We start from the raw sequence: 12,303 nt of genomic DNA on the forward strand, positions 1-12,303 counted from the left end.
GGGTGCCGCCCGCCTGCAGCTGCGGGACAGCCTGGTACTGGATGCTGGCGCCGGAGCGCGCGCCCTTGCCCACCATGCCCGGACTCTGGATGGCGAACACCAGCTGCCCGCCCGGGTAGGAGGTGCTCAGCTGCGAGCCCTGGATCTGCAGTATGTTGCCTTTGGGGGACAGGATGCCGAAGCTGTTCTTGCCCGGACTGAGCGGGAGAGGGGCGGGTTTGATGGGGACCAGCTTCCGGGGCGTGGGCTGGGGGGGTGCGGGAGGCGCCACAGCCGCCTCCACCGCTGGGGGCCCAATTTTGCTACATGTTGCAGCCAGCAAGGCCAAGGGAGAGGGTTGCGAGTCCTGCGGAAAGCAGCGAGGAATGGGGGGTGAGACAGCAAGGCCCAGCCACGCAGCGCCCTCCCCGATGCCTCTGGGGCCGGCGAGGGGGTGCGAGTCTGCCCTCCAGCACCCTGGGGGGCTGACGCGGGAGGATCACAAGTCTGAACCCAGCTCGGGCAACACGGTGACTTCAGTGAAAGTGTCTCAAGATGTTTTTTTAAAGAACATTTTTTTTCAGGCAGGGCCTCACTATGGGGCTCAGGTTGGTCTTGAACCCACTATGTAGCCCAGCCCGCTGAGCTAAATCCCCGGCCCATAATGTTTAAAAGGGCTGGAGATGTAGTTCAGTAGGCAAGTCTTGGGTTCAATCCCCAGGGCGTGTGCGGGGAGACAACCACCCCAGCAAGTCCCCGCTTCCCTGAAGGAGTGGAGTGGAGTCCCGGCCACATCCAGGCTGCCTCAGTAAGGAGTCAGCCATGGACTGACTCCTCAGGAGGCCTGGCCCCGGGGACAGCGACCGACCAGGGTGGAGACGGGTAGTGAGAGCGGAGGGGTCTGCACTCACCTGGGTGGCGGCGGCGGCCGGCTGCAGGTAGTCGCTGGGGCTGACAGCGGCAGTGGCAGCCATGCTCGACTGTGGATCTGCGGAAGAAGGGAGCCGAGTGACGCACAGGTCGCCACCGACGAGGGTGCCTAGGGCGGCTGCTCCCGCACAGAAGGACGCACCCTGAGGACAGCCGGGCTTCCTCCTCTACCCTGACCCGCTGCCACACGGTCTAGGCTCTCGGTAGGCTCAGTGCTGCCCTGGAACCCTTTGGTACAAGGGGAGCCCCCAGGAGGTAAACCTCCTCTGAGGCAAGCTTCCCACCAAACCAGCCTGGCCCAGGGCAAAGGGGAGGGGTTATTTATTGATTGATTTTGAGGCAGGGTCTTCCTATGTAGTGCAGGCTGGCCTTTACTCACTCTGTAGCCCAGGCTGGCTTAGAACTCACAGGGATCCTCCTGCCTCAGCCTCCCAAGTGCTGGGATTACAGGGGTTTGCCACCATACCAGGCAGGGTACTTTAAGTGAATTTTTTTTTTTAATTTACAGTTTTACACAGGGCAAAAGACTAGGTCAGCTAATAGCTGAATATACGGAGAGGAATGAAAATACCGGAAATTCTATTTTGTCTAAACGTGTAGATGTTTCTACAGATGAATACAGCTAATTAGAAAGAAGAATATCCAAAAGTGCTGGATGTTAAAAGCTGGTATCTCCTGGAGGTAGAATTTTGCTGGATAGGGAATCATTGTCCCCATTTCTCTGTCTCCTCACAGTGACTGGCGACTGGCACCCTGCATTCCCGACTTCTGCACGCACAGATCTGACCAACTGCAGGTGGGAACAGAGGGAAGACCGGCTGCACCTCCCCATGCGCAGCCTCTGCTTGTCACTGCCTCCGGCAGTGCGGGAGAAAGGACCATCGCCAAAGCACCTAAAGCTGTTTTAGGGACGGTGAGTGACTTTAGGACTAGCAAACTACTTGGGAGGAGCTGGAGGTGGTGGGTGGCGCACTCCTGTCATCTCAGCACTGAGGAGGCTGAGGCAGGAGGATTGCGGCGAGTTCGAGGCCAGTCTGGACTATGTAGTGAGACCCTGCCTCAAAACACAAAACAAAACGGAACAAAATGTATCTCCATCTATCTGTCTTTGGATGCTGTGGCATTTTACGTGAGGGACTTCACATCTGTGTGCTTTGGTGTCTGTGGGGTCCTGGGGAACCAGCCTTGGTGAACACTGGGGACAACTGTACCTTACTATACTGTTTTTTTTGGGGGGTACCAGGGTTCAAACTTGATACCTTGTGCTTGCGAGGCAGGTGGTAGAACCACTGAGCTAAATCACCGGCCCTGTACTCTTTTTAAGTAAAGGAAATTAAAGAAGGTGGAAGAAATAAGAAGAGGAATCTTTGTCCCACACTTAAGCCTGATTTAAAAGGAAACAGACAAGGTGGTGGTAGCCGTGAGAATGGAGTGGAAGATGCCACGAAGGGGGAGAAAGAAGATGGGGCAGAGCCAAGCTGGGTCCAAGCCCCCTGGAATGCAGGTGCCAGGGTGCGGAGACACCTGGGACGAAGCTCAGGGTGGGCGTCGGCCGGGAAGATGAGGCTGGGCAGGGGTGGTGCCGCGCTGTCCCGGGCACCTCCGCTGCTCCCCCTGGGAGAATGGCTCTGAGACCGGGAAGGCCAAGGGATGGGACGGGAGGGATCAGCCCAGGCCAACGCCGCATGGAAGGAGATGGCCCAGTGCCCGCTGCAGTCGCCGACCGCCCGCCTGAGAAAGGGTTTCCTGGACGCTCCCACCTTGGGGGCCTAGGCGGCCAAGGCGGGACTGCAGGTGCGGACCCGTCGCACACCCCACCCTTGGCAACCCTACAGCAGACAAGCAGAAGGTGCCGGCCTTACTGAGAAACCAGCCCGAGTCCGGTACCGTTGGGGACTGTCACAGGAGGACACGCATGCCAGCGATCTGACTTCAGCCATCAGTGACACTTTCAGCATAGTCTTTTTTTTGTTTTTCGGTAGTGGGGTTTGAACTCAGGAGCACTGAGCTACATTCGTAACCTCTTTTTTATTATTTTGAGACAGGGTCTCACTAAGATGTCCAGGTTGGTCTTGAACTTCCAATCCTCAGCCTCCCAAGCAGCTGGAATTACACGTGTGTGCAATGAACCCTAGCTTCATAATGTTCTTGTGAGGGCTGGGGATGCAGCTCAGTGGTACAGCACTTGGCTAGGAGTTCGAGGCCCTAGGTTCAATCTCCAGCAAAATAGCAGTGCAGCCCAGGGGCTCAGCTAAGCAAGCCTCCTGGAGGGTCGACCTGGGGCGGGGGCAGAACCAAGGGCCGTGGGCATCTCCTTAGAGGCTATTTTTGTTGTTGTTATTGTTATTTGAGATAGGGTCCCTTTATCAGTCCAGGCTGGGCATGAATTCACTATGGAGCCCAGGCTGGCCTCATACTCGCAGTGATCCTCCTGCCTCAGCCTCCTGAATGCTGGAATTACAGGTGTACCACACCATGCCTGGCACAACTGTCTTTAAAAATGAACCCCCAGGGCCAGGGAAGTAGCTCAGCTGTGCCATGCCTGCCTGGCAAGCAGAGGTCCTGAGTTCAATCCCTGATACCTAAATAAATAAGTAAAGGCTAACAATGACTAAGTTGAAAAATGACCCCACAAATGGATCTCTGGACACGCCCCCACTCAGGGCCTGTGTGAGCTCAGGCGCATTGCTGCCCCACAGGGGCGCAATCGGGCAGATGCAGCGGCATGAGGGCTGCATGTGCGCCGTGTCCCTGTGGGGCACAGAGCAGCAGGGAGCACCCCCACCCCATCACAAGACGAGGGAGGCTGAGGCGCTGTCCGTGAGCCTAAGTCCAGACTTACGATGTGTCTACAGAATTGTGGCAGCCCGAGCATGGAAATACCTGAAGTCAGCCCCCAAACAGTTTCTTTTTCCTTTAGAGTGGTGGAATCTAGGCTGCTGGAGCACGAACCAGTTGTAAAAGCGAGTTACTCGGGAAGGGGTAGAGCGTGCACGGAAAGCTTGCCTGGTGTGGCGGGTCCCAAACTCACCCCCAGCGCCTCGGAAAGGAAAAAACAGCACCTCAAGCCTCAGCACAAATATTCACGCATACAGGAGATGCTCTTGTTTTACGCTCAGGCAGTAAAAGCTTCCTGAATCAAAATCTGCCTTTATTACATGTGATATGACTTTGGTATCTTTCTACTATACTGCACTTTTTTTTTTGGTACTGGGGTTCGAATTCAGGTCCTTGTGCTTGCGAGGCAGGCAATGGAACCACTGAGCTAAATCCCCAGCCCTCTACTACACTTTTTAAAAATGCTGATCGTGACCCATTAAATTGGTTTTGTACCCTACTGGCTAAAATACATATGTCTGTCTCTTCCTGCCTCCCTCCCTCCATCCTTCCCTCTTTCCCTCTCTGAGCCCAGGCCTAGGTTACGCAGCCCAGGCTGGCTTTGGACTCAGGATACTCCTGCCTGAGGCTCCCAAGTTCTGGGAATACACATCACTAAACTGAGCTGAAAACACAGCTTTAGGGCAGCCTGTGTGACAGCTAGATGGCTAATTAAACTTGCCAATGGATGTGACCAATGAACAAGGAGTGTAAATACAATGGGTATCCTATTAGGGCACAAAGAAATCTTTAAAAACTGGTAGGATGGTTGGGCATGATGACAAACACCTGGAATCCCAGCACTAGGGAGGCTGAGGCAGGAAGATTGCAAATCTAAGGACAGCCCAGGCCAAACAGCTGAGTTCAAGACTCCTAGACTACATTGCAAGACCTTGTCTTAGAAAAACAAACAAAAGCAAACAGAATATAGTACTGGGAGGTAAGCCAGGCACACATCTGTAATCCCGGTGACTTGGGAGGCTGAGGCAGGAGGACCGCAAATTCAAGGGCAGCCTGGGCAACTTAGCAGACCTTGTTACAAACCAAAGCTGGTAGGTGCAGTATTTAAGAACACAGGTTGCAGCCCTGCGCGGGTCCTCTGTCCACCTCCCCACAAGGACTGTAAAGGTTTCTGGGGTGTTCCAGTTACCTCACACAACATGGGGGTCAGCAGCTCTGGCAGTCTGTGGAGTTTTAGTCCATGCTGCGCTGGGCGGGGGAACCAAGAGGCCTGTGTACAGGACAGGATGTGTACTGGGAGGCTGACAGGGAACCAGCGGAGTCTACACGATTGCCAAAGGTGCCAATGCAGCCTTGGACTGCGTTTCTAAACACCCAGTCACAGGGCAAGAACAACAGACCCCATGTCCCTGCACAGGGCACCCAGGGACAGCAGGGCAGTCTTTAGCTGAGGGGGAGCAGTGTCTGTGGCCAGGGGCCATACAAGGCTACTCCCACACATGGCTGCGCTAAGACAAGAACACGGGCAGACAGGTTTCAAGCTAGGAGCGGTGGCGCTCACCTGTAATCCCAGCACTCTGATGTAGGAAGGTCCTAAGTCTGAGCCCAGCCTGGACACGTTGGTCAAACAGTGAAATCTTGTCTCAAAATTTGATTAAGGAGGCTAAGGATGTAGCTCAGTATGAAGGCCCTGGGTGCAATCCCTAGCACAATTAAAAAACAAACAAACAAAAAAAACAACAGGGCAAGAACTTTCACAAGACAGAATTGGTTGCCTCGGGGTAATGTTCCTCGGGAGTCATTTAACCAAAGCCAGGATGTCCGCCTTGGACTTGGAGACAAAGTGAAAGTTGGAGCACAGACCTTTAGTTTTTGCACTTTCCAGCCTGGGGCACAGCTCCGTCCAAGGCAGAGCACTGGGTTCAAAATCCAGCAGTACCGTTATACTTTTCAGATTGTGCTGCTGCGGGGAACACAATGACGGGGCTGGGAAGGAAGCTGGGCACCTCCCGGGAGGCTCCGGGCTCAAATTCGCTTTGCTAAAATTGGTGAGCGGCTCTCCTCCCAGCCCCGCCATCGCAGTCACCCTGGACTCCTGGCTCCAGGGAGAAGTTGCAGCAGACGCTACCGAGGCGCAGGGAACCAGAGTCTAAAGGGAGGAGATTTCCTAAGTGTGGGAGTGAGCGGTGGGTAAGGAGAGGCCGTCCCCACCCGGCACGGCAGGGCTGTGCCCAGAGGGACACAGAGCCCCGAGGTTTGGAACCTTCGGTTTAACGAGTGTATCTGGACGCAAGTAACGCGGGATCCTCCTCCAGCCTGCTTAAGGCCTGGCCGGGTAGTGTGCAGGGTTACAGAGCTGCCTGCACCACTCCCCCTTTGGATGGGACTTCTTGGTGGTGGTTACATGGGGTCCAGGAAACAGAGGCAGCAGTGCACACTGAGGAGTTTTCCGACCTCTCTGGAGAACATCACAGCAGGGGCCGGGCGCTAGTGACCCTCAGGACCACACCTGAGCTCGCTTCCCCACACAGGCAGGCAGAAGGTCCTGCCTTCTCCAGGGCGAGCCTGGTGAAGGCTCTCAGGACGCCTGCCTCCCGCTGCAGCGGCTCCCCAGGACCTTCTCCCGGCGGCCCGGAGCTCCCGTGGCCGCTGGCGCCCTCTTCCCTCTGTGGGCGCCGCTTCTTTATCCTCAGTGTGGCACCGACTCAAGTGGCTCCCGGGTCTCAGCCCCAATCCCTCCGGCACCCCCACCAGTCTGGAAGAACCTGGATCTCCGCACCCTTCCCTAGCCCCTCGGGTCTCAAGCACTGACAGCCATCACGAAACAGGCTTCCCACGTCTCGGGAGGCCAGGTCCTTTGGTGACACCGGCCACCCATTCAATCTCGCCCCTGAGGCCCAAGGCCTAGGACGAGGACGGACGCCCCCTAGCGGCCGAGGTTGTCTGCCCGCGCCGCTGACGCCCAGCCGCTCTCAGGTGTCCCCTCACAGCACAGCACAACCCCCCCACCTCACTGAACCCCACGGCCTCTCCACATCCGGTGGGAACAACCTTGGAAATGCAGATCCGTCAGCCGCTCCCTGCCTAGGTCTCCACCTGACGTGCCCTGCCCCAAGCCTCCCCCGACCCCCATGATCCCTATGCCTGAAGGGGGAACTGCCGTGTGCCAGGCCTGCTCTCCAGAGGACCCCACAGCACCGACCCCACCACGGAGCACAGGTTTGTCCTGGGCTTTCTGCTGCGACAGAGTGGTGAGAGGGCGCAGTCCCCCTCGGTTCACCAAGGAAGCCTTTTCTTTTTCTTTTTCTTTTGGCAACACTGTGGAGTGAACCTCAGGGTACTCTACTACTAGCTCCAATTCCAGCCCTGCTTATATTTGGAGAAAGGATCTTGCTAAGCTGACCAGGCCGGCTGGAAACTGTGATCCTCCTGCCTCAGCCTCCAGAGCAGCTAAATTACAGGCCTGTACCGCCATGCCTGGCCAGCTTTTTTCTGGTGTGCGGGACTGAACGCAGGGTCTCACTCACGCCCGGCAGGTGCCCTAGCACTGACTGCAGCCCTCGGCCCAGACCACTGCTCCTCTGGGAGAGGGCTTCCTCCCCTCTGAGAAAGTGAGGGAGGAAAGGGGACCTCCTTGTGGAAGCTTTTCTCCCAAAGAGCTGGGAGAGAACTTGGCTGAGCCCCACACACAGGCCGGGGGTACTCGGCCCAGGCCTCTGACTCCTACCTCTCAGCTGGGCTTCCTGGGCCCCGGAGCACTCGGCGCAAACAGCTCTTCTGTGGCTATTTTGGTCGTCTTGGCCGGGCCGGGAGCCAGTGCAGCTTTCCCGGTCGCCTGGCCGGGGAGAACTGAGGGCTGGTGATGGGAGAGCAAGCCATGGCTGGTCTGAGAACACAGCTGGACTCACGGGCGGCTGACAGGCGGACTACAGAATCGCCTGGGCGGAGGGAACGACTGCGTTGTGAAAGACTCCAACCTGCAAACTGTTTGGAGGAAACAAACCTCCAGCAAGCATAGAAGCTGGGACAGAAGAGGCTTCACTGCATGAGAAAGTGGAGGCCCGGCAGCCCAGCACTCTGGAGGCTGAGGCAGGAGATCGCCCTGAGTTCAAGGCCAACCTGGACTACATAGCAAGACCCTGTCTCAAAAAAACACAACAAAAAGGGAAAAAAGGGGACGGTGACCAGGAACAGAGGACTCTTCTCGCCTCTGCTCTTCCCTCCCCTCAACTCTGACAATGACTCAACCACCACCTTGCCGTGTCCACAACTTCACCAACATGAGAAATGTCCTTGGCCAGCCGAGATGTCCTCTCTCCTCCTCCAACATAACGTACCGGTCACCTCTAGGCAGCCTGACTTCACCCACATGAGCACCGAGTCTCCATTTCCCGTGAAGTTCTCGGTAACGCGGGCTGGGGGCAGGCAGGAGCAGCACTCCGGCCTCCGACTCAGCAGGGAGCAGCCAGGCCCTCCCTTCCACCCGCCCCACACCTCCTCACCGAGGGCGCTGCCCTGCCCCCTCCCATGCACCTCCTGCCTACCCTCTCTCTTCTTCCTTGTTTGTTTGGGCTTTTGGTGCTGGGGACAGAACTCAGGACCTCGAGGTTACCAGGCAGGTGCCGTGCCAATGAGCTACATCCCTGGCCCTTTTTTTTTGAAAGAAGGTCTCACTATGTAGTTCAGGCTGTCTTTGAACTCAGTACGCTGCCCAAGCTGCGACCCTCCTGCCTCAGCCTGGGATTATAGGCGCGCTCCACCAAGCCCAGCTTCTTCCATTGTACCCTGAACACGTCTTACTTTCTAACAAATACCTACTAGTTAAATCACACACGCTTTGCCTAAAGGTAAAGGCTTCTCCTTTACTGATGTAACCAAAGTGCCTGGGACGAACGATTCGTTGATTAAAGTAAGGAATCACCAACTCCAGTAGGAACGCGGAGAGGTACAAACTAAGAGACCTTCAAAGGGAAGGAGGGATCTGGAGACCGGCACATCCTGGCTTGGGGTGGGGTCCACTGGGGCGGGTCAGGCCCCCAGGGGATGAAGCCCCCCACCCCGTACCACACCCACTGGACTCCAGACAATGGCGGCATCTGAATATGGACGCCCTCCTCACGCCCCCAGGTGAGGCGCCGTCCTTGGCCAGTCCGCACCAGTCCCGGGAATTAGCGCAGAGTTTCTGGGGTTTTGTTTGTCAAAGAACACCAAGCCTCAGCATTCTGTCTCCGAGAACAGGAAAAGAAAAAGCAAGCCGACCCACCTTCCCCCGCCCCCGCCCGGAAGCCCCACACAGAGTACAGCGCGCCTCCCCCAGGCATGCGCACCGCACCGGCTCACTCCCCGCGCCTCCGCCCGCCCACCAAGGCTGGGATCTCCTCAGCACACCACTACCCTCCGTGGCCAAGACCAAAGGCCTCCGAACACCTGGGCGGGGTTAACGTGCCTGTAATTTCAGCACCCATGAGGCTGAGGCAGGAGGATCGCTGCAGGTTCGGGGCCAGCCTGAACTACACAGGGAGACCCAGTCTCAAAAAAAACAAAACAACAAAGCCAACAATAAAAAAAGGCCGCCGAACAACCTAAGTTGCCACACAGGGCCAAAGAACCGGCATCTCGGGACACTTGGCATGGAGCAGGTCACCACGCTAAGCCTCCGCGTGACAAGGTACAAGCGGAGAGCAGCTTGGCGTGAGACACCGCGCGGAAGCCCGCTCCCCGCACCGCCGGGTGGGTTCCCACTACAGATTCAGTCCCCCGGAACCACCCCACTGCGCCACCCGCGCCCCTGCAGTGTGAAGAGCTCTAGGGCGCACCCGCTGCCAGAGGTCCTCAAAGAAAGCTGCTCCCCCACAGACCCGCTGGCAGCTCGGCAAGGGTTGGCAGGGTGAAAAAGGAATTAGGACGCTTGCGTGTACCCACTTCACACAAGGAATGTGAACATTCTATCTACACATGTGTACTAACAAACAAACTAAAAAGCAATAAAATAAGGACACTAAAGTGAGTCCTTAAAAATGAGAGAGAGAGAGAGAGAGAGAGAGCACACACCTATGGTGGTCTGGTCCAGGCACTCTGGGAGGTTGAAGCAGAAGGAGTGAAAGTTCAAGCCCTGCCCTGGCAATTTAGTGAGATCCTGTCTCAAACTAAAAAAAATAAAATTTTTTAAAGGGGCGGGGGCGAGGGGGAGGGTGGCGCACACATGTTAATCCCAGGACTCAGGAGGCTGAGGCAGGAGGCTGTTTGCCAAATTCAAACCCAGCCTGCCCTACACAGCAAGACCCTATCTCATCCACCCCAGTAAGGTTCAAGATGCAGCTCTGTGCAAAACCCCTGGGTTCAAGCCCCAATACTGGAAAAAAATAAAAACTGAAAACTGCTGGTCATGATGTGCATCTTAAGAGAAACTTTCCATTTTATTTCGGAAACAGACCTAAAGGGCTGATTGATAAAGTAAGAAAAGAAAAAGATCTTTTTTCTCTCCTACAACAGGGCTAGAAATCCCACAAGGAGCTGAATGAGTGTTCAAAACAAAAACAAAGGGCAAAACCAACAAGCACAGCTTTCCGCACGATGTCTGCTCAGCCGGCAGTGACTGGCTTGATCCGGCCTGCACAAAGCAGCCTGAGATCTCGCTACGAAGATGGTCGCAGTCACGAAGTCCCCCCAGAGGCACTTCAGGTGTTGCGCCCCACAAACCCGTTAGAAGGGTATGGCCCTCTCCGAACAGTCTGCAGCCCACGAGGTTTAAGACTGGGCCACGCAAGGGCCCGGGGATTTAGCCCAGTGGGGCACAGCCGGCCTCGCAAGCGCAAGGTCGAGTTCCATCCCCGGTAAAAAAAAAAAAAAAAAAAAAAAAGATTGGGCCAAGGATCCCAGGAAAGCAAAAGTCCGCCGCTACCTCCCTGACTTTCCGATTCTCCACACGTCCTTTAAGGCACTGTCTCTGCCTCTTTCATTCCTTAGCCTTTGCCTACCTGATCCAAAATGGTTCCTACCTTTTTCAATGTTTGGAGGCAGTGCCTCCAATTTGTGTGCAGATTAGAGAAGGGGTAAAGAACGCGCCACATTTCTATCATAGAAGCGGGAATCGGCAGGGTCCAGAAGACGCTAAACCAACTCAAGCCAAGGGTTTGTTTATTTATTTACTTATTTTGCTGGGGATGGAACTCAGGACTTTGCACTTGTGAAGCAGGCAGCGGCACCACTGAGCTACATCCCTGACCCAATCCAAGGGTTTATAGTGAATTTAAAAATGTCACCATAGAGCCGGGGAGATTTAGCTCAGTGGTTCTGCTGCCTGCCTCGAACGCACAAGGGTCCGAGTTTGATCCCCAGCACCAAAAAAAAAAAAAAAAGGCATTAAAAAAAAAAGTCATCATAAAACCAGGCGTGGTGGTGCACGCCTATACCAGCACTCTGGAAGCTGAGGCAACAGTTGGAGGCCAGCTGGGCTACAGGAAGTTCAAGGGCAGCCTGGACTGCACAGCGAGACCCTGTCTCCAAAAAACAAAACAAAAAACCAAAAATGTCATCATAAGGGCCCTGTTAGGCAATACTTAAAAGTATTGCCACATACTACTAACAAAAGACAGCTCACTACTTGGTATAAGGGACCTTAGAACTTCTCCAGAAGGCTGCTATTAAGTACCAGCAAAAATAAGTTAGAAAAGAAACAAGTTCAAGGCCAAGAGAGCAAAGTGAAGCATGCTACCTGCTGGAAAACCGCAACCCTTTCCCCAGACATCTGCTGACAGCTCCTCCTCACCTCTCTGACTGGCCTCCAGAGGCCCAAGAGAACAGCCAGAGAAAAAGCGGCCACTACGCCCCTGCGGAAGCCAGGTCTCCCGTGGGGCACTCGAGAGGCCAAAGCGGTTAGGGACGAACTGTGGCTCTCCTGGCACAGCTCAGGGCCCCGTCACTGTCAGACCAGCTTTTTCCTTCTTACTGCAGCTTCTAACCAGAGCTGAAGTCTCTGCACAAACAGTGGCAAGGAGAAAACTTGCTGAGGGCCCGGCCAATGAAAATTTTATTTCCAACAGTTATTACTACGTGGTAGAAGCCACTGAACAACCGGGAAACAGGAGGACCACCGAGGACCCGGAATTCGGGGCGAGACGGTCTCAGAAAGCAATCAGACACAAGATATTGGAATCAAATCCAAGGGACGAAGCGAAGGCAGCTTCTCAGTTATCCGGGGTAGAAACACACTTCTTTTAAACGAAAACTAAAAAGGACACAAAAAAGCAAGAGTAGGAAGCTGAGAACCATAAAGTCAGCAATGGCAAAGGAGGCGAGGTCGAGGAAGAAAACATCTGTTCGGTTTTATTTCTGAAATCATCCTGCGGGGTCACCATGAGCCTTGGGATTTCAGTGGTCACCCCCGAGGGACGTCAGGTTAACAGGCTACAAGCTCTGTCAACAAGCTCTCAAGCCTCTCAGGATTCTGAGAACTTCCAGAAACCTATCCCGAGGCTCACGGGTACAAGTACGAGCAGGAAGACGCGACATTTCTGCCCACGCCGCAGACCCAGGCCGGGTCCTCCGCCCGGGGCG

General features: G+C 55.2%; 1 protein-coding gene across 1 annotated transcript in view; it reads right to left on the minus strand.

The window, feature by feature from the left end:
• Sp2 (Sp2 transcription factor) overlaps nt 1–12,303 on the minus strand; it is a 22,420-nt gene that overhangs the window by 6,253 nt on the left and 3,864 nt on the right. The window contains exons 2-3 of the mRNA XM_010620303.3: nt 891–967; nt 2–346 (exon numbers count right to left, since the gene is read on the minus strand). Coding sequence (XP_010618605.1) covers nt 2–346; nt 891–967 — 422 coding nt within the window. The remainder of the gene's footprint in view (nt 1; nt 347–890; nt 968–12,303) is intronic.

This window comes from Fukomys damarensis, unplaced genomic scaffold (genome assembly GCF_012274545.1).
Source record: "Fukomys damarensis isolate Sample0158 unplaced genomic scaffold, DMR_v1.0_HiC HiC_scaffold_13, whole genome shotgun sequence".
In the NCBI taxonomy this organism is placed as follows: domain Eukaryota; kingdom Metazoa; phylum Chordata; class Mammalia; order Rodentia; family Bathyergidae; genus Fukomys; species Fukomys damarensis.